General features: G+C 62.7%; 1 protein-coding gene across 5 annotated transcripts in view; it reads right to left on the reverse strand.

The window, feature by feature from the left end:
• The window catches only part of PIEZO1 (piezo type mechanosensitive ion channel component 1 (Er blood group)), a 56,213-nt gene that overhangs the window by 431 nt on the left and 28,519 nt on the right, over positions 1-27,263 (reverse strand). For 2 of the 5 annotated variants that reach the window (XM_086350286.1, XM_086350289.1), the window contains exons 2-50: positions 26,021-26,116; positions 21,426-21,548; positions 20,359-20,416; positions 20,098-20,236; positions 17,232-17,400; positions 16,872-17,085; positions 16,598-16,769; positions 16,401-16,514; positions 16,232-16,322; positions 15,307-15,407; positions 14,775-15,035; positions 14,110-14,221; positions 13,848-14,026; positions 13,594-13,742; positions 13,324-13,506; positions 12,943-13,055; positions 12,688-12,842; positions 12,408-12,584; positions 12,191-12,316; positions 11,915-12,115; positions 11,326-11,530; positions 9,721-9,825; positions 8,989-9,142; positions 8,648-8,891; positions 8,443-8,539; positions 8,181-8,352; positions 7,770-7,859; positions 7,605-7,699; positions 7,234-7,305; positions 6,590-6,690; positions 6,074-6,155; positions 5,947-6,003; positions 5,687-5,859; positions 5,445-5,530; positions 5,058-5,249; positions 4,693-4,951; positions 4,434-4,622; positions 3,987-4,248; positions 3,631-3,772; positions 3,410-3,557; positions 3,116-3,330; positions 2,844-3,002; positions 2,611-2,758; positions 1,173-1,361; positions 987-1,079; positions 734-906; positions 496-618; positions 340-419; positions 59-248 (exon numbers count right to left, since the gene is read on the reverse strand). In XM_086350286.1, the coding sequence (XP_086206412.1) occupies positions 59-248; positions 340-419; positions 496-618; positions 734-906; positions 987-1,079; positions 1,173-1,361; positions 2,611-2,758; positions 2,844-3,002; positions 3,116-3,330; positions 3,410-3,557; positions 3,631-3,772; positions 3,987-4,248; positions 4,434-4,622; positions 4,693-4,951; positions 5,058-5,249; positions 5,445-5,530; positions 5,687-5,859; positions 5,947-6,003; positions 6,074-6,155; positions 6,590-6,690; positions 7,234-7,305; positions 7,605-7,699; positions 7,770-7,859; positions 8,181-8,352; positions 8,443-8,539; positions 8,648-8,891; positions 8,989-9,142; positions 9,721-9,825; positions 11,326-11,530; positions 11,915-12,115; positions 12,191-12,316; positions 12,408-12,584; positions 12,688-12,842; positions 12,943-13,055; positions 13,324-13,506; positions 13,594-13,742; positions 13,848-14,026; positions 14,110-14,221; positions 14,775-15,035; positions 15,307-15,407; positions 16,232-16,322; positions 16,401-16,514; positions 16,598-16,769; positions 16,872-17,085; positions 17,232-17,400; positions 20,098-20,236; positions 20,359-20,416; positions 21,426-21,548; positions 26,021-26,116 (7,228 nt within the window). Of the gene's footprint in view, positions 1-58; positions 249-339; positions 420-495; positions 642-733; positions 907-986; positions 1,080-1,172; positions 1,362-2,610; positions 2,759-2,843; positions 3,003-3,115; positions 3,331-3,409; positions 3,558-3,630; positions 3,773-3,986; positions 4,249-4,433; positions 4,623-4,692; positions 4,952-5,057; positions 5,250-5,444; positions 5,531-5,686; positions 5,860-5,946; positions 6,004-6,073; positions 6,156-6,589; positions 6,691-7,233; positions 7,306-7,604; positions 7,700-7,769; positions 7,860-8,180; positions 8,353-8,442; positions 8,540-8,647; positions 8,892-8,988; positions 9,143-9,720; positions 9,826-11,325; positions 11,531-11,914; positions 12,116-12,190; positions 12,317-12,407; positions 12,585-12,687; positions 12,843-12,942; positions 13,056-13,323; positions 13,507-13,593; positions 13,743-13,847; positions 14,027-14,109; positions 14,222-14,774; positions 15,036-15,306; positions 15,408-16,231; positions 16,323-16,400; positions 16,515-16,597; positions 16,770-16,871; positions 17,086-17,231; positions 17,401-20,097; positions 20,237-20,358; positions 20,417-21,425; positions 21,549-26,020; positions 26,117-27,263 lie in introns of all 5 variants that reach the window. The other 3 variants (XR_015145352.1, XM_086350287.1, XM_086350288.1) reach the window with 3 other exon arrangements.

The raw sequence follows: 27,263 nt of genomic DNA on the forward strand, positions 1-27,263 counted from the left end.
GGGGCTGCTGCTGGCCTGCACCCTGCTCCAACCTGCCCCCCAGCACTGCCACACTCACCCATAGCCGGCCAGGAAGCCCAGGCTGGGCGGGCTGACCTTGTCACTGAAGATGACCATGGGCAGTAGGTTGCAGTTGGCCTGGCAGTCCTGCAGCTCAATGACCCACCACTCGAGGAAGCCAGCTGCCCCTGTGCCCACACGCTCCCTGCGCAGCTGGATACGCACGCCGAGATAGTCAGCCTCCTCGTCTAGGTGGGAACCGGGAGGTGTCAGGGCCCCCAGCTGTCCAGGGCCACGGCCACAGCCAGCACCCCCACCCAGGACCCCTGCCCCGCTCACTGGGCTGCAGCTGCTTCACGGGGTTGGCTTCAGGCCCATTGGGGGCACGGATGTACTTGGGGAAGAGGTGGGGGATGACCCTGTGGGGAGAAGTGGTAAGTCAGGCCTGGTCCAGCCCTCCTGTGGCCTCCACGCCCGGTCCCCCCACCCACTCACACGGACTGGTCCGAGGTGCCTTCCAGCAGGCTGGCCAGCTGCCGCCGGGCAGTGCTATTAGGGGCCAGGTCCAGGGTGTGCTTCTCGTTGGTGTACTCCACGCTGCCGCCCTTGGCCAGGTCCCTACAGCGGGGGCACAGTGTGACCTGGTGGGGTGTGTGACCCTTTGAGGTTGCCCTCTGCCCAGGACGCACCTCTGAAGTTCCAGGTGAAGGGTGGGGTGCCCCCCCGGACGCACCTCTGGAAGTTCCAGGTGAAGCGCAGGGTGATGTCGGCCGTGCCGTTATACAGCTCCCGCTTCATCTGTGCCCGGCTTGGCGGGCTGATGCGCCACAGTGCCCCGGAGCTGCCCTCGATGTGCACTGTGACGATATCCTCAGGGCTGTACTGGCTGATGAACTGCATGGCCAGCTGGGTGCAGGGCAGCATCTCAGTGGGGAGCAGCCGGACCCTCCCTCCCACCACAGGCAGACGCACGGGGGGCCACTCACTGGGTGGGGGTCGAACTGCTTGGACAGCTCTTCGTAGGCATGGTGCGTGAAGGGCACGATGGATGGCTGCTGGGCGCTCATGGTGAACAGGGGCTGGCGGTGGGGACATGGTGACCTGGCGCCCGGAGAGGGCCCCCAGCCCCGCCACAGCAGCAACGTGCAGCCAGACCCCCTTATGATGCTCACCTCATAGCCGCCCAGCTTGAGGGTGACAGTGACGTCGATGGGCTGGTTGACGACGCCGACCACAGAGCGCACCAGGGACATGAAGAGCAGCGGGAACCAGATGATGGCCACGAGGAACAGGATGATGAGGCCGCCCATGCCGTACTTGACAATCTTTTTCTTCTTCTGCCCCTTGGGCTGCGGGTATTTCTGGGGGTGGGGGGTAAACACAGGTCACCCACCTGGCCCTGTGCCAGTCCCTGACAGCAGGCATCGTGGTCTCAGGCTCCCCTGTGACCCCACAAAGTCAAGCCTTGACTATACATTGAAACTGAAGCCATAGCGGTGAAGACAGCTGACCAGGGAGTAGAGCCCAAAGCCAGAACCAGACCCTCACCTTGAGGCCGTGGGGAAGGAAAGCCTTTGCCACAGAGGGTACTGGTCACCCACATCCTTGACAAAGATGAACTCATGGGAGACCTAAAGCAGTAGATGCTTTCAGGGCAGATCTACCTGATAAGGGTCTGACTTCCGGGATGCATAAGGAACCCTCACAATGACCAAAAACCACCCAAGTAAGAACCAGAGAGAAACCTGGACACTGTCTCTCCAAAGACAACGATACACAGGTGACCAACAAGCACAGGGAAAGATGCGTGATGGGAAACAGAAGTCAGCAGGTGAAACAGAAGGAGAAGCACAGTGCGACACCTCCCTGCCAGGGCGTGGCGCAAGCAGGCTGGCGTCCCTGCCATGCCATAGCCACAGGGCTCGGCAGGGGCCCCCAGAGACACGGTTCTTTCCTAAGCGCACACCCAGGAGATGTGAAAGGCTGTGGAGGCTTTTTTTTTTTTTTAGGACATATACAAGTCTTAACCACAATGGACTACTACTTAGCCTTGAGAAGAAACTGTGGTACAGCTGTATGGATAAGCTTGGACCACACTGCGCTGCGAGAAGCCAGTTGTGGAAGGCCATGCATTGTGGGTCCATGCAGCTGGCGTGACAGGAACAGGTACACCTATGTAGGGGTGGATGGGGGCCGGGGGCCAACTGTTTGTGGGGCTGAGGTTTCTGGATGATGAGTGTGGTCTTAACTGTTCTGATGTTTGTGGAGATTTGAATATACTAGAAACCATCCACCTGGTGATGTGTGAATGTTATCAATAAAACTGATGAGAAAGCACAAAAGCCCAGTTAACAGGTCAGTGCTCACACTGTGACCCACAACAGTGAGCCAGGGCCCAGAGGCCAGGCCTCCTGCTCAGTGTTGGCTCTGGCCCCTCTGTGGTTGGGCCACCCCTGAGGCAGCCTCAGTCACCGTCCCCTGGGAGGAGCCCTTTCTGGCTACCAGGAGGATTTTAGGACAGTGCCCTCTCGACTTCTGCTGTGTGGGCAGTGAACCCCAGGCGGGACCCCAGTGGGGGTGAGTGGCCAGTGCCCCCTAGGGCCCCGGCACCTTCTCAGTCTCTCGGCTGCACTTGATGATGAAGATGTTGGCGTAGATGTCCTCCACGCACATCCAGTTGGACAGGGACAGCGTGGTGTCCGTCCACACCCAGTCCATCACTGCCCGCAGCTCCACCAGGAACGGCACCAGCCGGAACCTGCCCAAGGTGGGGCACCATCAGGAGGGCTGAAGGGATGATGCCCCCTACCCCCAGACCAGCACCCCAGGCTGGCCACACACACCCCTGGAAGAGGAAGAGGTTGAGGTGGTTGTACTTCTTGGTGAGGAAGTTGCCGAGGATGCGGGTGGGGTAGCCACAGCGGATCTGGTAGGCGGACAGAGCGAAGTAGATGCATTTCACAAAGTACCACAGCTGGGCCACCGCGTTCTGGCTGAACATCCTGGATGGGACCGGGAGGCCAGGTCAGAGGTCAGGCTGCCCATGCCCCCAACCCTGCCTCCACCAGGCACCACAAAGCCTGTGTCTGGGCGGGGCCTGCACCCTGGCACGCACCGCTCAGTGACAGCGGGCAGGATGAAGAACATCCAGAGGTGGACGGCCAGCACCAGGACGACCTGGAAGGCCAGCTTGCCCAGCACGGTCTTGCGCAGGTAGAGGGCGCGGTCAATGACCATGGTGCTGAACTGGATCAGCAGCATGACCAGGAAGGCCTCGGGCACCTGGTCATCTGACAAGGAGGACGTGATGTCCGTGGCTGCCGAGTGCTTCTGTGGCCGGGAGAGCAGAGGTCAGAGGTGCTGGGGAGGCCACGGGGCCTGGGCTCACCAGGGCGGAGACCCAGCTCACCCCAAAGGCCCAGAATCCGAAGATGATGATGATGAAGTCGATGACGTCGGCCAAGAACATGAGCGCGTAGACGTCGGTCGCGGCCCGGTACTTCGTGTGCAGGATGTCCTGGAAGAAGCGCCGCACGGGCCAGTACATGCTCCGGGCCCTGCGGGCGGGCGGGCTCAGTCCAGGCCCTGCTCCTCCCACCCTCGCCTGGGTGCTCCCAGCAGGGCACTCACAGGGACAGGCAGAAGCTCTGCAGCCGGACCCCCAGCACCCTCACTCTTTCCTGGGGGCGACTCCGCCTCTTCTCTGTCCGCAAGGTCGCTGCCCCCGCCGCCACCACCGCCACTGCTGCCTCCTCCTCCTCTTCCTCGCCTTCTGTGAGGAGCAACCGCCACTGACGGTGGAGCCTGCATGGCACGGGCTGGCCCAGCTCAGACTCCTGACCATCCCAGGAAACCTCTAAGGGGCTGCCAGTGTAACCAGCCCACTTTGTACAAACCAAACCGAGTGCAGGGACCTCCCCAGGGTCACCAGCAGAGGGTGTGAGGGCCGTGGGATGTGAGTGGCTCCACCGGGTGGGCCCTCGTACCAATGGCCTGTCCTCTGGTTTCCGTGCTCTCCTTCCTCCTCCTCCTGAAACGGAGGCTGATGCGCCTCTTGCCGCCGGGCTCTACGGGTCCACCCTTCGCTTCCGCCTGGACATTGTCCTCAGCAGGGGGCCTGGCCGCCCCTCCTGGCTCCTCCTGGGGCGCAGGCAGGGCTGGCTCCTCCTCAGCCCCCTTCTCCTTTGCACTGCCCCTATCGTGCTCCTTGGACAATGGGGGGTCCTCATGGTCCCAGAGGCCGTAGCACTGTGGAGTGAGGCAGGCTGGTGAGGCTGGCATGGCCACCCTGGGCTGGGTGAGATGGCCAGGCCCACCCTGGGCCCCAGTATGTCCCGCCTGCTTCCTGAAACAAACTGGCTGTGTGTGTGCGTGTGTGTGCGTGTGTGTGTGTGTGTCAACCTACGTGTGCAGGTGTGTGTATGAGTACTCACCAGCAGCTGTGCGCGGTGGAAGAATAGCGCCATGAGCTGCAGCAGGTCATACTTGACGTAGCTGTCGCTCTTCTCCAGGCCCAGGATGCGCGGCGGGAAGTAGGGCTTGTTTTCATAGCGCCGCAGCACAGCGTGGCTGTTCCAGGGGAAGAAGCCAAACTGGAACAGGTACTTGGCGACCACCGTGACCTGCAGGGGTGAGAGGTCAGCGTGGCGCCCGCACCCCCCCCCCCACCCCCACCCCTCCAGCGACGCCCACCTCCGTGAAGACGATGGCCGTCATCCAGAAGCGCTTGCTGGGCCGCGGGATGGAGAGCATGGCCCACAGGAAGACCAGCACGGGCAGCACAAGGGAGGTGGCTGAGGCAGTGACCATGTGGTTGAGGACGATCACGAAGTAGCACAGCAGCTCCGAGTGGGCAGCCACGCACTGGTACAGGGCCTCCAGCAGCCGAAGCGCCCGGCCCCGCCCCGCCGCGAACTGCTCCGCCTCCTCCAGCTCCGGAATGTGCACGAGCCTGCGGGGGACCAGGCTCAGGCCTGGCGCAGAGGCCTGGACGGCACCAGCACCGGCACCGGCTCGGAGCCTCGGGGGCCACCCGCTGTGCACCCCTCCCTGCTCACCTGTCCACCAGCAGCTCGCTGGCCGTGCGCATTCGGGCGCGGCCGCCAGCGGGAAGCTCCCCAGAGCTGCGCAGAGAAGCCCCAGGCTCGGTGACCACCTCTTCACTGCTGCTGCGGGTATTGTAGCCAGTGCTCAGGGGGCTGCTGGTGTTCTCGGTCACGCTGCTCAGCGGCTCTTCCACCCCCAGCCCGCTGCGGGAGAAGGCAGCTCATAAGGCGGCCTGTGCTCTGCCCGGGCTCTGGGGGCAGTCCTGGAGGGCCTCTGGGTCTCTGGTGGACAAGGGCCCAGCCGGCTACCGCCCCCTGTGCAGCAGCTCAGGCGCTGGGGCTGGACAGGCCGCGTGAGGTGAGTCCCCACTGTCCTGAGCCGCCCGCCCCTGCTCCTACCTCGATGCTGTGCTCAGCGCATCACGGGCTGCCTCAGCTTCGTTGGCGTACAGCTGGTCCAGCACGTCCCGGCGCACCTCTCCGCCCTGCAGGGCAGCCAGGGTCTCAGGTCAACCGACTTGGGCAAATGGGGGGCGTGGCAGGCGTCTGTGCAAGGGCGGGGCATGTGGTGGTGGGCGGGGTGTCGGTGTAGGGGGCGGACCCGGGGGAGTGGCAAGGCGGGGCCGGGGCAGCCCGCTCACCCGGAGCAGCTCCTGCGTGAGCAGGTAGCGCTCTGCGCGCAGTACGTCGCTTATGGCGCGGTGGTGCCGCGTGAAGTCGTGCAGCCAGCGTGTCAGCCCGTCCACCAGCGCCTGGCCCAGCACCCACAGGAACTGCACGGCGCTCAGGACTTTCTGCATCACATGGCTGCGGCCTGCGGTGAGGGTTGGGCAGGAGGGCATAAAGGAGCGGTCAGCGGGTAACCCCCACTCCCTGACCCCAGCCCTTGGCACCAACTCACCGGTCACCTCGTCCTCCAAGCCCTCTGCCGGCCCTGCTTCCTGGCTTGGGTCGCCTCCTAGGCACAGGGGACCTGATCAGCGCTTTGCCTCCCCACTACCCCACAACCTGCCCATAGCCAGACTCACCTGTGCGCAGCTGCTCGGCCCTCTGCTGCCGCTGCTGCCGAAGCACCGTCTGCGCGTTGGTCACCCACGCCTGGTAGGCCATCTGCAGGCAGGGCCCTGGGTTAGCACCCCTCCACCCCTGCCATGGGATCCCATTTACCCACCTCTGCCTCCCGTCCAGGAGCAGCCTGGGGTCAGGAGGCCAGAGTGGGGGCCATCAGATCCCTGGGGGGCTGTGGTGGGAAGACGGGGGTGGTACATGAGCCACCCAGCACATCCTGGCTGCCACTCAGTGCCAGTCCCCATGCTGAGAACAGGAGCCCAAAGGTGGACAGGAAGGGTGTGTCTAGCAAACAGTGAGCCTTCTCAAGAGACCAGGCTGGTCAGTTAGGGCCCGGGGAGGTGGGCAGAGGGGCACACAACTGCCCATGACCTTTACCCCTAGATCCTGCCTTCCCCCCCATATGTGAGTGCAGGAGGTCTGAATGGGCTGGGTAGGTGCCCTAGGCCTAGGGAGTGTCGGGCCCACATGCTCACCTGAAAGGCGCTCTGTGACGATGGCCTGGGGTCCTCGGGCTGGGCTTCCTCCTCCTCCTCACTGTCCGACTCGAACAGGAAGTAGTCCCCAGAGTGGATAACTGCAGGCAAGGGGGGCACTGAGAGCCAGCCACCCTCCCTCCTCCCGCCAGACCCTCAAGTTCATCTCTTTGGTTTGGGATGGGTCCAGTAACAGTCTGGCTATTCTGGCCAGCTTGGGACCCTCAGCAGCCCGTGACCCTGGGGCAAAGGCCCGCAAGCCACACTCCTCAGAGGGACGGCCACGGGCAAGAACCAGGGAGTGGCAGGCCGGGGGACAGCAGCACATGCACAGGACACAAGCAAGAGCAGGGGGGGACGAGACCAGACTGGACGAGAGGAACACGAGTGGGCAGGACTGGGAAGGAGGGACACTGCCAGCCAGCAGCCAAGACTCATACTTCTGAGTCCAAGAGTTAGAAAGCAGAAGACACACAGAGCCTGTTGTAGGGATGTGGCCCCTGATGACCCAGAGGCTCAGTGTGAAGCCTGAGAGCAGGGCTCCTGGGAGGTGCCGGCCAGGTCAGTGCAGGGCAAGAGGGAAGCCTGCCTAGCGCACAGCGGCTCTGAAAGGGTGGTCAGGGAAGGCCAGGTGGGAGCAGTACCTGTGGCGTGGTCCAGCCAGGGCCGCCACCACTGTTGTTGTGGCGGGGAGGAGCCCCCTGGACTGCCGGGCCCTGTGGAGGGGCAGGGTGCGCATGAGCCAGTGGGAAGGGGCGCAGGCGGCCCCTCAGCAGACACAGACTCGGAGCCCCTGGGCAATGAAGGGGCTACATGAAGTGCCACGGTGGGTGGAGGACAGCCCACAAGTGCAGACGGATAGTCATGGTCCGGCCATGTGGCCTGCAGGGACAGAGTGACCACACAGCACAGGGTGGATGGGCCAGAAGCCCCGTGGGACATCACACAGCATGGACATGGCTCCAGCGGGCGTGGACACATGGGATGTGGGCGCCGAGCCTCTGTCCACACTCACCTGGCTCTTGGCCAGGGTCCGGGGAGCCCTGAAGGCAGCCTCGGTTGGCCCGGCCCTGCCTGTGCTTCTCTTGCTTGGCCCGGATCCGCTCCATCCTGCAGAAGGGGAGGTGGCTCAGCATTGGGCAAGTCGGGAAAGCCCTGGCCTTGCCCACATGGCACCTACTGTCTTTTCAGCTGGGCCAGCGACTTCTCCTCCGCTCTGCGGTGGAGCTCGATGGTCTTGAGATTGGCAGCATTGTAGAGGGCAAAGCCCCTGTAGGGCAGCAAAGCTGCGTATTAGCTATGGCCTGGCCCAGGGGGCTCAGGTCCTAGCCGCCCACACCCCTCCTTGTCCTGCTGTGGGGAGAGGGAAACCCTCCTAGAGCCTCCAGTATCACAGGGAGGGAGGGAACAGGAGCAGCCAAAGCGCAGGGCTGGGGAGGAAGGCCTCCCAGTGGGGACGCAACCTCAGTCCAGCCAACAACCAAGAGGGGGGCGAGACCGCGCCTCGCCAAGGTCCTGAAAAGGTCCCAGGGGGTCTGTCTCCTTGGTTCTCCCTCTAGGTGACAAGTCAAGTCACAGAGGGGCAGCACACCTGGAGGCCTGCAGGGCAGTGGCGCGGAGCTCGGCCTGAACGTGCAGGAAGTAGTAGCTGAGGAACACCCTGCGCTGCAGCAGCAGAAACAGGAAGCAGACACTGTCCCACAGGACGCCCGCCTCCTCCACGGGCAGCAGGCAGTCCTGGTCGCGGCCCAGCATCTCCTTGGCTGCGGACAGATAGGGTCCAGGTCAGGGTCCTGTACGCCGGCTATCCCGGAGCACCCCCGGAGCCCCGGCCGCCTGCTTCGCCCACTCACGGTCGTAGTAGCCCTTGACGGTGCATACGAGGCTGAAGAGCTGGATGACCCAGCAGAAGCTGCTCTGCATCTGCTCCACGAAGACGCAGGACAGGAGCTGCGGGTGGAGGAGGGTCAGTCTGGGTGGCAGGGCGGGGCGGAGCCAGGGGGTGGGGCGGGGCCAGGCGAGATGGGGCGGGACGGGGCGGGGCGGGGCCGGGCTCACAGAGAGCATGTTCTTGGAGATGATGACAGTGACATTGTAAAGGATGAGGCAGTCCCACAGCACGAGGCGGGCACGCGTGTCCTTCTGCTGCAGGCTGGTGCCGAAGAGCAGCAAGTAGAAGCAGGCCAGTAGGTAGCCCAGCCCAAAGACGCTGATTCGCGTGGCCCCCGTGATGAACACCACCACCAGCACCAGCCAGAAGAAGTAGCGGAAGACAGCCACCTTCAGCATGTCGAGGTAGGACCTGCCGAGTGGATGTCACCGTGGACCCAGGTCACCACCACTTCCCCAGCAGCCCGGGACCACGGCCCCAGGAGTCCCACAGCCTCTAAGACCCCCACCTGCAGTGGATGAAGTTGGGCACGGGGTTGGGCTCCCCCCGCAGAGGCTCCAGGCGGTCAGTATTGACGCCAGCCATGTGCCGCCACTCCTCCATGCGCTCGGCCGAGAACACCTGCCACTGCTGGGAGGCGCAGAGCAGCAGCAGGAAGTCACCTGTGGGCAAATGGGAGGCCACTGTCACGCCCTGGAAGTGCAGTCCACTTCCTGCCAGCTTGGCCCTTATCCTGGGGTGATGGGTTGTGTGGGCAGCTGGGCAGAAACGCCCATGCGTATTTACGCCAGCATCTACACACCGTGCGGATGTGCACACAGGTGTCAGAGAACATACCTGTGTGCATTTTCTGTGTGTACATGTAGATCTACATACACACACACACACATCAGGAAATAGGCCAATGCGAGCCTAACTGTATGCCATGTGGCATCAGTCTCCACACCCGTGTCCGCCCATGTCCACTCCTGCATGCACACCTGCGCCCACACCAGTGAGCAGACATGTGTCTGTGTGGTGGACTGTGTACATGGGAGATGGGCCTGTGGGACAGGGTACATTCATGGAACACAGACCCCACAGGGATGGCAGGACTGGACTGCCTGGTGAGGCCTGGACAATGGGCCCCTTGCTGGCTGGAGAGGAGGGTTGGTGCCCACCCGCTGACCATCCCATGGGCATCTGCAAGGTCTCAGCATGGCTGGCAGTGGCACGTGTGTGTGAGGGGCTGGGGACTCACTGATGAGGTTGGTGGCATTGGGGGTGCTGAAGAAATCAGGCAGGTATAGCCACTTGATGAGCGCAGAGTTCATGGGGACGGCCCGGCTCCAGCGCCACGGGTAGTCTGTAGGCAGAGGGTGTGGTCATCCACTGTCCCAACCCACCTCCAACCCCAGTAACCCCAGGAGTCGCACATACACACCCTCTTGCACACAGGCCTAGGGAGCCCAGTTCTCACAGACATGCGCTCCAGACGCCCTGGGTGGGCAGGGGGATGTGGGTGGGGCACAGGGGTTGAGGGGGGTGGGGCCGGAGCCCTGCGTGTGGGCCACAGCCCAGATAGACCCAAATGAGGCTTCACTGCACACCTGTCAGAATCGCTAAAACAGTGTGGACGCCCAGTAACGGAGCAGAGGGGAACTGGCAGGACTACCTGGGGTGATCACCCCAGAGAAACAGAAACCACGGCCCCACAGACACCTGCACACTGGTAAACAAGCAGACCTCTGCAGCACCTCATCCCCGACATTTCCTGCACCTCTTCTGGTTCTTAACTTGGGTCGCTGTGCCAGGTCAAGTCAGAGGCTGACGCTTCACAACTACGTGAAGCATGTTTACAAGCTCTGTTGTGCTTCTGCTGCTCTCTGTCAAAACTCACAGACTGTCAACCAAAAGCGGCATTTCCCGGGCCAGGGATCTGCCTTCCACAGACACTGAGGCAGGAAGGGCTGCCTGGGGGCTCCAGGCACCGCCGAGACGCTCCGAATGTGAAAGGGAGCACAGGACATTACAAGGCGTCCAGAGAAACCCCTGTACCTGCAGACCACAGGAAACAGCAGGAGGGGGAGAAACCCCAACTCCTCTCACAGAGAGGACAACTAACGAGTGCGCCAGGAGCAACGGAAGTCGGAACCGATGTGCACCGCACGCAGGCCTGCCCGCAGCAGGGAGTCTGCAGGTGTGGATGTGCACACACGACCGCGAGCCAGCCCCTCAGCACGCAGGGCTGATGGCCGCTCACTCCCCCAGCTGTGGGCCGTTCCTGCCCACGTGTTCACCAGCCTCTAAGCCTGGGGCATAGCCCACAATTCCAAGATCAGGGCTTTCTGCCAGCCCGTGGCCTGACCCCGGAAAGGTCCCAACAGAAAGGTGACGGAAGGAGATGGCCAAGCGCTCCTGTCAGGTCCTGCTCAGAGCCAGCAGCCACCAGGGACACGGCCTTGAGGATGCGGCCACTGAGCTTGGATGGCACACCAGACCAAGGTGTCGTCCAGGGATGGGCGGCCGAACATGGTCACCGCCCTGCACACAGAGGCCTCCACCCTGGGCATACTGGACGTGGACTCCAGACAGCCCCCACTAGCCAAGAGGAGCGCACGCCCAGACTATTTTTCAAACTCTCAACCTCTCTGATCATTTGAAACTTTTCAAAATAAAATTCTTGGCAAAAAGTAAACAACGGATTCAGGGAGACCAGTGAATGAGGGGCCAGCACTGCCCGCTAGAGCTGGCACGGCTGCGGCCCACAGAGCCCACGGAGGGGGAGCGGGTGCAGGTGGGAGGGGCCTGACGCCACACCAGTGGCCAAGGCACCCAGCGTGTGCCCAGCCAGCGGCCCACTCACCAATGCACAGGGCGGGGGGAACACCCAGGCACAGCAGGTACTGGTACAGCAGGAAGAGCGCCAGGAACAGGCAGTAATTGGGCCAGAGGCGGGCGATGGCCTCCCGGCGTCGGCGGGTAAGGATGGCCACCAGCCAGCAGCCGTGCAGGATGACCATGAAGTTCATGCGCTGCCCGATCACGTTCACGGCCGCCAGGAAGCAGACCTGGGGGTGGCAGAGAGGAAAGGGGTGGCCAGAGTGAGGACAGTGAGCCGGCGGTGGGGGTGGGGGGTCCTCCTGACTCTGCCTCTGGGTGGCCTTGGGGGGCAGAGGGTGTTGTGCCCAGGATGGGGGCAGCGGCCCAGACCACTCTCCTGGATGAGAAGAGAGGCTAAACACGTCTCCATGCTGGGGGAATCAAGGTGGGGGTCCCACGACAGAGTTGAGCCCAAGCCCAAGCCCACCTCCAGCTGGGGCACCTGGCCCCCTTGGTCTGCACCCCCCCATCCACTCTAGCCTTTGCTCAGCAAAGGCCCCACAGAGGGTGGCAAGGACCCCTGCGGCTGAGCCCAACCCCATGGAAGGGGCAAGAGTTGACCCCCGCCTCACCTCCAGCCCAAATTTGTAGAAGAAGAAGTTCACGTAGTACTTGAGGCAGCTGGGCAGGTCGCGGTCCAGCCGCTGGCGGGTGCCCTCGGCGCAGACAGCCTGGGCAGGCAGCGGGGCCAGCTGGTGCCGGCGGCGGTGGTAGTCCTGGCTCCGGTACACCATGGCCTCAAACACCAGCAGCAGCAGGATCTGCAGGTGGTTCTGAGGGGCAAGGGCAGTCAGGCCCCACCTGCCCCACAGCGCCCCCTACCCGGCCCACCTGCCTGCTGCACTCACCTGGATGTAGCCCAGGTTGGGGAAGCCCTTCCGCACCCCAAACCAGTTGGCAGGGTCAACAGGCCCGCGATACAGCAAGGACTGGCGGATCTCCGTCTTCTGCAGGTTCGTACTGTTGGGGAAGGGCTGGGAGAGGAGCGGCGGGCACTGCATGCTGACCCCAGGGATGGACCCCCACCCAGGCCCTCTGTGCCCGCCCTTCCACTGTGACACGTACCTCCGTGCAGTTGCTGGCATACTCGTGGGGGTTGACCACCTTGAGCTGGTACAGCATCTTGCACACGATGATGATGCAGGTCCACACAGTGGCCAGGCATGAGGCCATGGGCCGGAAGCGTGGGTAGGGCAGGGCGAAGGCCCAGAGCACGACCAGCAGGAAGTTCAGCACCGACACCTACGGGTGGCGGCGGCCGGATCAGTGCCCTCCCCACAGGCCCCTTGCCCCCCTAACAGCACCCAGGGGGCCCAGGCGGGTATGCGAGAATGTCCACACTCACCTCCTTCAGGGCCACCCACACGGTGTACAGGGCCACCAGCTTGAAGACGTGCAGCTCCAGCAGGCGCCGCACCAGCACCTGCACGCGGGTGATGACGTCCGAGAAGCCGGTGGCCAGGTCCAGCAGCCGCTCAGCCACCAGGCCCCACTTGCTGGCTGGGGGGGCATTGGGGGGACAGTGAGGAGGAGGGGCCTGGGCCATCCTGTCCCATGCAGATGGGGCTCCGGGGCTCAAGTCTGGGCACCTTGAACTTACCCTCTGGGACCTGTGTGACCTGGTGGGGGCTGGCCGTGCCCAGCCCCTCGTCCCTGGGTACCTCCTCCTCTTCCTCCTGCTGCAGCAGGGGGGTCCGGCTCACCGCGTCCTGCCTAGGACAGGGCCCCAGAGTGTCCTTCCCACCTGTGCTCCTCAGGCGGCCCTGCAGCCCCTTCCTCTCCTGCCTCCCCCTCCCCAGCTCTGGGACCCCGGCTGTGGGTGCTGCAGCCACCAGGTGGGAGCATGGGGCCTGCTGATCTCCTGACCCCTGTGACCCCATTGGGGCACCTGAAGGCTATGGCTGAGGCCCTACCCCCATTCCAGGTCTCCTGCCCAACACCACCAGCCTCTGCAGACCCCAGCCCCAGGGGCCAGGCCTACCCGGGAACCCAGTGTGGGGTGCAGGCACCAGGTAGGGGCCGGTGCTCGGGGTCGGTGAGCTGCATGAAGGGCCGGTGGAAGTAGTGCAGCTGCAGAATGCAGGCAAGCAGGAAGAAGCCGGGGACCAGGATGCTGGAGAAGAGCTCGGACACGCTGAACTGCTCCAGGCCCAAGTCCCCCAGCCTGGGTGGGGGGGCGGGGTAGGGGTCAGCATGGTTGCATGGCCCCTATGGTGGCATCCCGCCGCCCCCAGCCCCATCCCAGACTCACTGCTCATCGGTGAGGCCCGTCAGGTTGCGCCAGTAGGCCGGGAAGTCCTGGAACTGGAAGGTGTAGACGGCCACCAACACCAGCATGGTGTAGGCCACCACCAGCCACCAGAATGCCTTGAGCAGCTTCCGCCACAGGCTGTAGTAGACCTGCCGGCCAACGGGCGCAGTGAAGCCGGCTGTGAGGCCCAACCGCCTGACTCCGTGCCCCTCTGTGCCCCCACCTCCACCTCTCTGTGCCCCGTGCCCCCACACCTGGAAGAGGATGAGACAGAGCAGGAAGAGCAACATGTAGACGATCTTGTAGACCACCAGGCGGCCAGCAAAGCTGACCACGATGAACATGCCTGCGCACACGTAGATCCAGTACTTGGCGTAGATGCCCCTGACCAGCTCCCCCAGGCTCCGCAGCAGCATCTGCGTCCGCGTGGGCTCTGCAGCGGGTGGGGCACGGCATCAGGACCAGGCAGGTGGGAAGGAGCTGCCCCCCAGTCACCCAGCCCTCCCGCCTACTCACCCGTGGCGGCCACGGTGACCTCCGTCAGCGCCACAGGGGCCCGTGCCCTCCTCAGCAGCTTCTCCTTCACAAACTGGCGCAGCAGGAGCCAGAAGGTCAGGGTGCACAGCAGCTGGGGAGACGGGGGCGGCATCACTGAGGGGCCCAGGCAGGGGAGCCGGAGGCGAGACTAGAGCAGGAAGGTGTCCCCCAACCTGCCATCCTCCTCACAGGCACGAGTTCACAAACAAACGCGCACACACTCCCACACAGTGGCTCCTACTCACACATGATCTTGTGTGCACACAGACCCACAGGTGAACACGGGCTCACATGTGTTTGCATGCTTGCATGCCCGTGGACTCACATGGTGAGGTGTAACCCACACCCCCCACATGGCCACCGGTGGCATGGATGCCCAGGTGCAGTGACCTGTCTCACAAGGGGCACCATGAGGGCACAGAAACTCACTGGGACCTGGGACCACATGCAGTGCTCACAGAGCCTGTCTCAGGCAGATAGGATGGTGCCCCCAGCAACGTGAGGTTGTCACACATTCACTCGACAAACACCGATTGAGCAACTATGCTGGGCTTGGCCAGGGGTCCAGGTGACACCCAGACACAGGCCCTGGGCTGTAGCACGCCCACCACACTGGGAGCCGGGGGAGGGCCGGGCGGACTCACCATGGCACCCAGGTCCAGGCAGGGGTAGCGGGTGTGCTCCAGCCCCAGCTGGCGCAGGCTGACGGGGCCCAGGGCGGTGGGCAGCTCGGGCCGCAGGTCCATGGCCCACACGTAACGCAGGCAGCAGAGTGCCAGCCCATAGAGCAGGATGAAGGGCGAGCAGAGCATGGCCAGCTGGTGGCGGCTGCGTACCGTCCAGATGAGGCAGGCCCAGAGCAGCAGCACGAAGGTCAGCCAGCTGTGGTAGGTGATGCTCCACACCTGCGGGCCGGGCGGGGCAGGGCTGCACGCACGCTCCCCAGGCCAACAGGAAAGCAAACCCGCCCTGCTGGCCCACCCACACACCCACCGCACAAACGTGCACACACAACCACGCAGCTGCTGGCTGGCCTGGACGGCTTGTGGCCCAGCAGGCAGGCCACAGTCCCACCCACCTCTGGCGACAAGGCACCAGGCCACCATCCTCTCCTGGAATGCCGTGAGAGCCCGTGGGAAGGCCCAGCCCTCGGCTGGTCCGGGCCAGTGCCCTTACCATCATGGCGATGAGGGCACACACGTAGCTCTGGTCCATGATGAGGTGGCCCAGGCCGTGCAGCGGAGACGTCTCCTTTGGCTCAGCCAGCCGGGGGCATGCTAGGGTGAGGGTAGGGGTCACAGGTGAAGCAGGATGCCTGCTGGGGAGGCTCCAAAATCAATAGGGCAAAGCCCCTACCCATACCTGACTCAGCCCCCAAGTGCAGACAGTGCTGGAGCTGCAGTCTGGGGCGGGGGCGGGGGGAGCCATGCTTAGCACAGTCTCATAGGGGCTCTGGGGGCAGAAAAGGGTCCAGGTTCCTGTCTGACCCTGTTCCCAATGTGTCGTGGGACCCTGGCCCATTCTCACCCCCCCTCCCAGCTTTGGTTTCCAAGACTCTAGAGGGACAGGGTGGACGAGATGGCCTCAGTCCTTCCAGCTCTGTGAGTGCCCACATCCCCAGAGGCCAGCAACTTCATCCCCTTTGTAAGATGGAAATCGAGGCTTAGGGCAAAAGAAAAGAAAGAAAAAGCACCGAGGAAAAAAGCCCAGACCTGCCCTGGAGACACAGAGCCAGCCCAAGACAAAGCAGTGAATAACTCTGGGACTGAGAGGCAAGCGGACAGGCAAGGGAGATCCCTGCAGGGTCTTGGGTCCGTGAGTAAGTGAGTGAAAGTCGCTCAGTCGTGTCCGACTCTTTTTGACCCCATGGACTATACAGTCCATGGAATTCTCCAGGCCAGAATACTGGAATGGGTAGCCTTTCCCTCCTCCAGGGGATCTTCCCATCCCAGGGATCGAACCCAGGTCTCCCGCATTGCAGGCGGATTCTTTACCACCCAAGCCATGAAGGTCCGTGGGCAGCCCCAAAGAAGGGTGAAGCTAGAGAGGCCGATACGGCAAGGCCGCCAGGGGGCAGCACTGCACGGCTACATATACTTACAGGTTCGCTGCTGGACGGCGCTGTGGCCAGTGAGGTCGTGTATGATGCAGTTGTCCTCAGGGTCTGGTGTTGTGGGAGTAGGCATTGTGTGCTGTAGACAAGCCAAGCCCATGAGCCAAGCCCGTGGGCAGAGGGGTGCCAGCCCCACCTCTCAGTCCCGACTGCTCACCTGGGCAGCCCCTTCCTCCTTGATGGCCACAACTCTGGCCTGACCCTGGGGCCACTGGTCCACCTCGGTCAACTCCACCTCCCGTGTGTCATCGTCCCCGGCCGCCTCCTTCCTCTGTGGAGACCAGAGGTGACGATCAGCCCCCTTGCCCTGGCCCAAGGGGGTAGGGGACGCAGGGCGCTGGCCTGGGTGCTCACCTGGTCCACAGGCTGGTGGGCATGGAGCTTCAAGAGCGAGGTCACCGTGTAGCAGAGCAGCAGCAGGATGCCGGGGCTCACGTACACGGGCCAGTCGTGGTTAGCATTGATGACCAGCACGTTGGGGCTGGAGCAGTTGGTGGGGGCCAAAAAGTCCTTGAGACCAAACACCCTGCCCAGAGAAGGCGTGTTGGTGACTGCGGCAAGGGGGTCATGGGTGCCGGGTGGGCAGGGCTGGGGCGAGGGCAGAGCGGTGCCTGGGGCGAGCCCTCACCTGGCCCAGATGCCAGCAGGTGGGAGAGTGGCCTGGGCGAGAGGTGTCTGGTAGCAATAGAGGCAGATGAGATGGCCGGTGCCAACGCAGCTCACCATGACACAGAGTGTGTTGAAGCCCAACAGGCTGATGGGGAAGTGACAGGCCCACCAAGTGCCAATGGCCAGGAAGAGCAGGAAGTAGACACTGGAGAAGGCTGAGGGGTGGGCAATGCCTGCGGGCCAGGCAGGGGCACACAGGGTCACTCCTGGCTGGGGTGGTGTGACCACCGTCTCACTGGTCAGTGGGGAGCTTGGCTGCTGAGACCCCTCCCAGCGTGATGGTCAGAGGTGGGGTCCCAGCCCCCTGCCCAGTGAGTACCTGCCAGTGCGAGCAGCATGATGGCCAGAGTCCGCCCAGCTGCCACGAGCAGCCAGTGAGCTGTGATCCGGAACCGGGCGGCCAGCCGAGATCTCCGCGTGGGGGACAGTTCAGGGGCTTCCCGCAGCTCCCCCAGTGAGCCGGTGTCCAGTTCCTCACTGTCATCGTCCTGCCAAGGTCATGGGAAGAGCAGAGGTCAGGCACATGATGGGGGAGGGGGAGGAGGGAGGAGGGAGTAGAGAGCGGGAAGGGGAAAGAAGGAAGTGGGGAGGAGGGGGCAGGGAGGGAGAGGGAGGTGGGGGCAGGGAGGGAGAGGGAGGAGGGAAAGGGAGGAGGAGGGAGGGAGAGGGAGGAGGGAGGAGCCCACCCCTATGGCCATCTCCCTGGCCCCCCTTCACACCCACTGCTGGCCCTCTGAGGTCACAGGGCCACTAGCCTGTGTGCACCAGTGCTGCCCTCCATGCCTGGTCTGCCCACCACCTTCCCATGGCCTCGCAGCCCTGGAGGCCTTCCTGGAGGTGGCCCACTGCAGCAGTGACACCTTCCTGCCAAGGCCTGGCACTCAGATGACCCAGGTGCCCCTCAGGTGTGTCTTCTTTATCTCCCACCTGCTCCAGGGGCCCTGAGGACAGGGCAGCCCACAGGCTCATGCATCTGTGCCCCAGGCCCCTGGCCTGAGAGCGCCCCAGTGGGTGTCCCCAGTGGACGCATGCCAGGACCACAGGTGCTCCTTATTCTATGGTCACAGAGCAGCTCCACACCCTACTCCTGGCCCACAGCACCTTCCTTATAAGAACGGCAATGGAGGCTTGGGGGTGGGGGGACTCAGGTCACACTGTCAGGGGAGACTGCGTCAGGGGACAGCCTGCTCTCATTCTGCTGCCCATGGGGCGTCTGGAGAGTGAGGTGGGCCTCCTGGGTGTCCCTGGCCAGCCCTACTGGCCTCACCTGTCCGCAGGCACGGAGACCCACCAGGGTCTGTCTCCTTGGCCCTGCCTCAAGGTTTCCCAGAACAGACTGTTTCGTGGAATTGGGGAGCTGGAGGGAGGCAGAAAGAACAGCCTCTGTGTCAGAAGCCCAGGCCCTGGGTCTCCACCTGAGATGTGGGCGCTGGCCTGTGCCTCACCTGTCCTGGCCAAGGCAGCCCTCGGTGTCCAGGCTGAGAGCATGGGGGAGCCAGGAGCCCTGGTCACACCCCAGCACCACATCTCCCAACTGGGCAGCCTCGGCAAGCCCCCTAACCTCTCTGAATCTGTCTTCTGCCTGTCAAATGTAGGTGGGGAGCTGGGCAGGCCCCAGGGAGTGCTGCTGGGCCATATCTGTTAGTGTGGAGGGGACAGGGCAGGGCAGGAGGCCCAGCCTTGGGGTCAGAGTGGTACCCAGGGACATACCCCTCGTTATGTCCGGGAATGGGAGTGGGGGGTCAGCCCTAGAAGGCACAGCAGCCAGGCCTGAGCTCACTCCACCCACAGCCTGGCCCCAGCTCTGGGAAAGCTGCCGTGGAAAATGAGCGCTTCTGGGTGTGGGAAGAACAGAAGCAGCTGCTGGGCGAAAGGACAGGTGCTGGGGGCCGCTAGCAGCGTCCAGCCTGCCTTGGCCAGTCCCCCAGGTCGCACCCCTCACTGCAGCCCATCTGAAATGCAGGGCAGGCATGGATACACGTGTGCCAAGTTGGGATGGGTGCATGTATGCAGACGCATGTACTATGGCCCTGCCAGGTGGGGTCGTCCGCAAGGGGTGCTGTGCCTGCTTCTGGCTCAGACCTTAAATGCTGGGTGCCTGTGATGCCTTGCTCTGAGGTCTGAGGGGCGATGGGCAGGGTGGAGTGGGGGGCTGGCATGGGGAACCAGCTAGCTCCTTCCCGTCAGAGCTGTTCCTAGAAGCCCTGGCTCTGCTAACGAGGAAACCAGAGGCTGCCCTGTGCCTGCCAGTGCCACACGCCATAGGGATGGAGGGAGCCAGCCAGTCAAGGGGCTGCCCCAGCCCCCACTCGACCCCTACAAGTACCTGGAAGAGCTGCTTGATCTCCAGGCCCCATGTCCTCTGTGAAATGGGGGTGCCAGCCTTGCCCCCCAGGACTCAGGGGATGGGCAGTCAGTTGCAGGCTGAGCCCCACCCCAGTCCGTGACAGGAAGGGCCCCCTCTCTGGGGACTGAGGCCCTCATTTCCACTAGCATCAGCAGCCTGACCAGAGGACACTGGGGCTAAGGGTGTGAGCCTGTGTCCCCCACCGCCTCCTGGGCAGGGACCCTCCCTGGATATCACAGACCTGACCCAACCCTGGAAACCAGGTCCTACTGACAGAGGCCGAGGCCGAGTGTAGGACCCAAACGGGGCTCAAGACTACAGCCCTCATGCAGGGACAGGAGAGCTGAGCCTTTAACCAGAGGACCCAGAGGAAAGACCCAGGGTGGGACTCTGATGCAGGGCCCTGCTCTAGGCCTCCTGCCGACACAGCCTCTGCCTTGTCCACAAGCCCATCGATGCCCTTGCTGTGGGTGGTGATCCTCAAACATCCATCTGTCTGTCCATCCGTCAGTCCCCAGGTGCTCCTTGACGGCCCCACACACGGCCTCCCAGCACCACTGATTCCCTGTGGCCTGCATCCCTGAAGACCCTCCTCAGGAGCAGCTCTTGGGGCAGATGCTGCCTGTAGCCCCCGCACGTTCTGGGACCGTGCGCTGCGATGCCAGTGCCCCGCGGGACACACACTTGACCTCTCCGCTGCTGTCACGTCTCTCCACGGTGGGCACATACAGGCTTTTACAACTAAAATGTCCACGTTTGTTTAAGAAAAGAAAAGAAAGAAAGAGGACATACAACAGTCCTCAAACGGCTGGGACCTGGGGTGCCCCATAGCCCTCACCGGCTCCTGGACGTGCTGGCTGCGCCGGGCTGTCCTCGTGAGGCGCCTGCAGACCCCAAGGCACAGGGAGGAGACTACTAGGATGCCCAGGTCAGGGGCCACCAGGCGGATGGCATTGGAAATGTCCTTCAGGTCCAGCCTGTAGAGGGCAGGGAGAGCCCATGGTGGGCTTAGTGGGGCTGGGGCCACTGGGGGCACCCCAGGAGCTGGAGGCCCCCACCTCAGGCCCAGGAAACCCTGAGGGAGACTGAGGACTCTCACCTCGTGACCCCAGTGAGCCGGGAGATGGCGTCCCAGGTGATGGCGTCCCCGGTGCTGCCTGCAGAGAGAGGCGGGGGAACCAGGTCAGGCAGATGGGCGCCAAGAAACCCTCTCGTTGCCAAGAGGCCCTCAGAAGCCCTTAAGCCACAGGCCCCCAGGTTTCCAGGGATGCTCAAGAATGCTGCTTATGCTGGTGGGGAAACAGGCCCAGCCAGGGAAAGTCTGGTAGGTCAGAGGCGTATTAGTTCTGCCTGGTGGAATGGGGCTCACAGCCCAGCTGGGCGCTGTGTGGCCGTGGCAGGGCTCTCAGGTCTGTTGGCCAAGGCTGACTGCTCCTTGGGAGCCAGAGGGGGCACACATGGGAAACCTGGTCTCAGAGCCACCAGGACCAGAGAGCCCTCAAGGCACATGACTTCCAGTGTCTAAGCTGCAGGAGACACATGATCTTCACAGAATGAAAATGGGAAGCCAGGTGGGACATCCTGCCCTCCACAATCCAGGCGGGACATGGAGGTGGGAAACCCCTCCTCCGAGCAGTGGGGATGGGACCCCAGGGCTCCGTCATCTGCACACTGGGGTGCTGGAGTCAGTGGAGGTGGGAGGGCTGGGTGCCAGCTGGAGATTCTGTCCACAGGTTGAAAGGGTGCAGGATGGTGGGCAGGCAGCTCACCTGGTCTGCTGGCACCCCTGTCCCCCCAGCCTAGTCTCTAAGCCTCCAAAGGCTCAGGAGGAAGATGTGAGCAGGTGGGGCCTGAGAAGTCCAGGGCTGTCCAGTGAGCCAGATGCCAGGCTCAGTTTGGTGTTGCTGATGTTCAGCCCAGCCCCATGGCCACCTGTTACTGGGGCAGTTAACCTGGGCCCATTTGCACTGGATATAAATAGTGGATAGAAACTCAGAGGTAGACAAAGCCTGGGTGAGGCAGGGTGGCCCCTGAGGCTGGCTGACCTTGCTGAAGAGTGTGAGGCTCCCCAACCCTGCCCAGGCCCTCTGGTAGCTCAGGGAGACCATTGGCTCTCCCCCAGGCCTGCTGCCCTCAAGCATCCCCCCAGGCCCCCTGGTGACTCACAGTTTGGCTCCAGAAGCTGGTCCAGGCGGGGCACAGTATGCAGGCATATCTGGAAGGTGATGTGGGCTGCCAAGAAGAGGAGGCTGAAGCCCAGCAGGGCTCGGAGGAGGCGACCAGTGTGACCTGCAGGCAGAGTGGGCAGGGGTAAGGCCAGCATGCAGCTGAGCCTGTGGGAGTACAGGGAGGCGGAGACCAGTGAAGGCCAGTTAGCCCTGGCTGTCAGCCCTGAGCCAGGCTGTGTCCACCAGCCTAGCATGGACCCAGGGTCTGTCAGCAGAGAACTCAGGCAGCACACCCCTCCTACACCATCCCACTGATCACTCACAGCCGCCCCATGGTCCTGAGCTATTGTGACCTCACTTTACAAAGAAATGGGCACAGAGAGGTGAAGTCACTTGCCCACAGTCATACAACAAGGAATCAGTGGAGCACAGCACACCCAGGCTGCCAGTGCTTGAGTCTCGCCCCCTACTTGGGGCATGGGACATGGGGGGCAGAGCCAGCACCAGGAGGAAAGGTCCCCTCAGGCCGGAGGCCACCTTCAGGTCTGGTCACGTATCCAGCAAACATCTGTGTTGCTACTTGACCCTGGCAGCATGGTACTGCCTCACCCCCAATGTGGGCTGAAAGCATGCACCATGCAGGGAAGACCCTGTCTGACACTCAACCACACGACTTATCAAACCTGCCCACAGAACAAAGCCTCAGATTTCCAGAGGTGACTGTACCCCAGGAATTCACATGATGGATGGGGGACAGATGGAGGGACAGACGGAGGGATGGATGATGGCTGGATGGAGAAGAGGATACACTGGATGGATGAGAGGATGTACCATGGGAATGGATGGGAGATGATAGATGGATGAATGAATAGATTAGAGAAGGGATGGATGGCAGAAGGTCGATGAGAAGACAGAGGATGGGAAGTTGGATAAATGGATGGGCAGCTGTGATTATGGACATATGAATGGATTGGATGTATGAGAAGATGGATGGATGGGTAAATGAGGAATTGATGGAAGGATGGAGAGATGGATGAATGGGAAGAAGGATGGTGGGAAAGATGGGATGGATAGATAGGAGGACAGAGAGGTTAATGGATGGGGATGGATGGATGGATGGATAGAGCAGTGGGTGAATGGATGGAAGGATGGATCAACAGGTGGAGGATGGATATATAAGTGAATGGGTGGGTGGGAGGATGCGTGGATAAATGGAATGATGGATGGAGGATAAGAGGGTAGCAGGATGGCTGACAGCAGTGTTGGGTGAGGCCGGGAGGCAGCTCTAACTTCAGAGGGTGGAGGGCAGTCAGGCTGGTGTGGGGATCCTGAGAGGGTGGGGCGGTGTGTGTGGGTCCTGGGCCACCCACTGCAGTTGCTGGAAGCCCTGCCTGCCTCTCCCCTAGATCTGGGGTCACTCGTTTGGTCTTGTGAGGCCTGCAGGGCACAAGGAGCATGGTGGAAGGATGGCACCCTGCCTTGGTGGGCAGGCGACCCCCACCTCTGTCGTGCAGGGGAGGGGTCAGACAGAAGTGTTTCCTTCTGAAGGATCCAGGATGCCGCTCAGGCCAGAATCTCTGGAGAAGCAGGAAATGGGGCTGGGAGGCTGGGGCTTCAGGCGTGGAGGAGAGGGAGCTTGTCGGGGTGCAGAGAGCATTTGACCAGAGTGGGCACTGAGGCTCAAGCCCCAAACCTCCCTGATCTGACCGCTCAGTACTCAAACACTCCAGGACAGCCCCACTCCCATGACCCTGTTCTGGGGCAGCCTAGGACCCCTGTGAGTGTGGTGCCCACCTGGGCCCAGCTCTGGCACCATGGTGAGCTGCTGGTCGACCTCACCCTCCCAACATGAACTGGGTGAAGGGTGCTAAGGGAAGGGGAGTCCCCTACTCATCCGAGGCCCTATCACAGGGAGGATGGTCCAGAGGTGGGGGGCATGGAGGGACAGGGCCAGAGAAGGTCAGAGCCTGAGCTCGAGGCCCTGGGAATCTGCTGTGCCACGCCTGGCACATTGTCCGCCCAAAGGCAGGAGGGCACAGGTCTCGGGAGGACAACAGAGCCTCTCATCCCCTCTTCCAAAGAGCACTGGGTTCTCCTGGGGCGCCGTTCTGTGACGTGAACGAGGTCTGCCCTCCAGACCCTCCCGTCCACGGCCCCCAAGTCAGAGCAGAGCCCAGGGCTCCAGGGAAGTCACCCTCTCCGGACAGCAGTTGCAGGGCCTGGCCCCTCAAGTCCCTGTTAATCAGGTCACAGGAGCTGACCCTCAGGTTTCCCTGAAGCTTCTGCTGCAGCTGTGCTCTGCTGGGGCATGTGGTCCACAGTGCCAGCAAAATGACCGAGGAAATGCTGGAAGGTTCCTGAGGATGCACTGAAATGGACACGTCTCTGGCCAGCACAGGGAGCTGGGGTAAAGCTGACACCCACGTGAGAATAGAGCCAGGAATCAGCACCCACAGGGGACCCGGGCAGCCTCAGACCTTCCACCCAGAGCTGGCGCCAAGGCCCAGCTGCAACACGACTGTGACCCTGTGGCCAGGCACTCAGGCATGGATGGGCCTCACATTTTCCTCTCTCCCACCCGGAAAAACCCAGCAGGCTCTCTGACCCTGAGGGCCTCTGAGGCCAGACAGATGGACAGAGGGAGGTCAGGCAGGCGAGTCTTCCCAGTGCCCTGACCCTTCCCCACCCTGGACTCCTGCCCTGGCTGAGAGCCTGTGCTTCTTCCAGCGCCAATTAGAAGAAAGTGTTCCCCATCACTGCAGGGCATGAAATACAATGGAACAAACAGCTGAGAGCTGAGACCCTGGGAACGGGGTCCACGGAGAGGAGGGGAGGGCCTGGACTGCCCGCAGTCTCCCCAGGTTGGCCCAAGCTGCGGATTGGGGAAGGGCTGGGACAGCCAGCTGTACAGGGTTGTGGCCTGGAGATCCCCGTGGCTCCCAGCCCTACACCTGTGTGGGACCCCTCCCTGAATTCTCCCTGCACTCCAAGGTCAGGACCCCCCCATACCAGTGCCCATGGGAGCAGAGAGTCTGACCAGACACCACAGGCCGGGGAGGGGGACCTGTGACCCTGTGGGAAGCAGGTTGACACCCCTCCAGGAGGACCCATGCCCCAATCCTGGGACCCTGTGAACATTCCCTGATGCAACAAAGGGGAACCAGGAGTGCCAAGCAGCTACCCTTAAACAAGGGCTGCTCCTGACCACCCCCACCCAGGGCAGGCCCAGTCTCACTCCAGGGTCCCAACCATGGAGACAGGGCAGGAGGGCCCAATCAGAGTGATGGGGGGTGATGTTCAACTAGCCATTGCCAACCTGGATGATGGGGAAGGATCGCCGAGCTGAGGAGCTGGAAACAGGAACCAGATTCTCCCCAGATCCCCCAGGAGGGACCAGCCTGGTGACACCTGGGTTTTCACTCCAAGAAGCCCATGCTGGACTCTGACCCCCAGACTGTGAGCAGGGACCTGCAGGTGGCTGCTGGGTATGAGGTGGTCTCTGCAGCCACAGGACACACCTGAGGCCCTGGGCGGCCAGCCTGCCGCCAGCACCTCCCAGGGGCAGCAGGTGTGGGCCTGGCTCCCTGCGGTGGTCTTGGTGATCCCTGCCAGGCTATTCTTCCATGACCTCTGTCCGGAATGGGATGGGGGTCACACCACTGACAATGTGCTCCCTGGGAACCCTCTTTTAAGCCTGGGCATCTCTCTTCACCCTGGGAAACCTAAGGGCCTCCCTGCCCATGGGGCACAGAGCCATCCACAGCACCTGTCCTTACTGAAAAGCCAGGACAAAAACTGACCCGGAAGCACCCCGAGAGTGGCTGGTGGGACTCCGGCCTGAAGGGGCTCCTCAACCACGCGCCTCGTGCTGTCAGCCTGCAGGTCTGCGTTCCCCTTCACAGGGACCTGTCTGTGCTCCACAGGACAGGGGGCAGGGCGCCCTCCTACTCTGGGATCCTCTCCACTCTCAGCCCCTCTCAGATAAGCCGGTTCTCTGGGCCTCACTGTACAGACTGCCCTGGGGGCAAAGGCACCCTGACAGGCTTTCCCACACATCTTGTCCGCCTGGTGTACTCAGAGGCCACCCTCCAGGAGCTCAGAACTAGGTGGGGACCGCCGGGCACCCAGTTACCCTGACAACAAGGTGGTCAGAGGAAAGCACTGCCCCACAGAGCACCGAGCACACATGGATGGAGCCTGAGTCCACAGTGGGGCAGGGGCACTGGTGAGGTGGCTGGACTTAAGGGTTGGCCAGAGCTGCTCAGGGCAGATGGGCTGCAAGGTCAGTGCTGGGACCGGGTAGGAGTCAGGGGAGGGACCTGGCAGGAAGGTGGCCCAGCCCATGGCCGGAGGAACACGGCATAGGACCTGCAATATGAGGTCACAACAGAGATCTGAAACAGCCAAGGGTCCACCATGAAAAACGAACCTAGGACCACTCATCCTTCACTAGTGGCTCTTCAACCACAGAGAACATAACCCGTGCCTGGCTCAGCCATGGCCCAACTCTACCCTGCCCCGGGCATCTGGAGAAAGAGCTCTGAGACCCCTGAATCCACACCCCCACCCCCACCGAGCCCCACCCACCCTTACCTCGGATGCTGTGCCGGGAGGGGCCCGGGAACCAGGGCAGCAGCAGCAGGAACAGCAGGTAGACCAGGGAGAGCGCGTTGACCCGGAACAGGCAGGCTGCGGAGGAGACGGGACAGTCATCAGGGCTGCTCGCCAAGGGAGGACAGCCAGCCCCACACCCCAGCCGCTGCCCCGAGCCTCCTCGCCACAGGTGCGGTGCTTGTCACCCCAGGAGGCTGCCCACCTCCCTCCACATGTGAGAGACCACACTCGGTACAGGACGAGTCACCTGCCCCGGGAGCCCTGTGTCTGACCTACGACAGGCTCTGTTTACACTGAGCAGGGGGCCCTCATGCTGCACATGTAGCAGGACTCGCTCTGCAGAGCTGCCCCCCACCCCCAGGGCCAACACAGAGGTCATGACAACCTCCCCACTTGTTTTCTCTCCTTTGTAAGACTTTACGTCCCCAGGCAACATACAGCATGGCTGACTTTGGGGTCTAGCTCTCTAAATCTCCTCCCTCCTGCCCAACCTCCACTTCCTGGACACCCTGGTGCACCCACTGGGGCCGTGGCCATGTCCCCCATCACGTCTCCCAGGGGAACCACGGCATGACCCCTTCAAGCCATGCATGCATCCACAACTCACTCCCGGAAGCCTCCCCAGCGCCATCCTGACAGAGTGCAGCGGATGCTGGGACTGGGGAGGCTGGGGAAATGCCAAGTGTCCCAGCTCGGGGCTCATCACCCAGAAACCAGCCCTCTCAGCCTTTCCCAGGGGCCTGAGAGGGAGCTGGGCCAGGAAAGTCAGGCTACCAGCCCAGAGGGTACTGGTATCCCTGAAAGCGGGCCCTGGCCTGGAGCCACCTCTGCCCATTCCACTCCTCAATCCACGGCCAGCAAGTGGCCCCAGTGACCTGGCCCTGCCCACCCACCCCCCAACCAGCCCAGGACAGAGTGGACAGATGCGGGTGCCAGTACCCACCACAGACCCAATCTCACCCCTAGACAGTCCAGCGTCTTGGCCCTGTCATCGTGACTGAGCAGAGTGGCACAAGGGTAACCCCCTCCTCAGACTGGCCTCCCAGGGGTGCTATCCCACTTCCACTCTCACCCCTCAGGCTCCCAGGTGGGGACCGTGAACCCAGCAATAGCTGGACCTCCGCTTAACAGCCCTCTGGACGTCCTGGGCCAAGACAAGCTGACCTGAACCTGGCCACACCATCTCCCCAGAGCAGTCAGCAGGGCCAGATTGGGTGTTCAG

The sequence above is a fragment of the Bos grunniens genome, chromosome 18 (assembly GCF_055505025.1).
Source record: "Bos grunniens cultivar Pamir isolate PY7600 chromosome 18, Bosgru_T2T1.0, whole genome shotgun sequence".
NCBI lineage: Eukaryota > Metazoa > Chordata > Mammalia > Artiodactyla > Bovidae > Bos > Bos grunniens.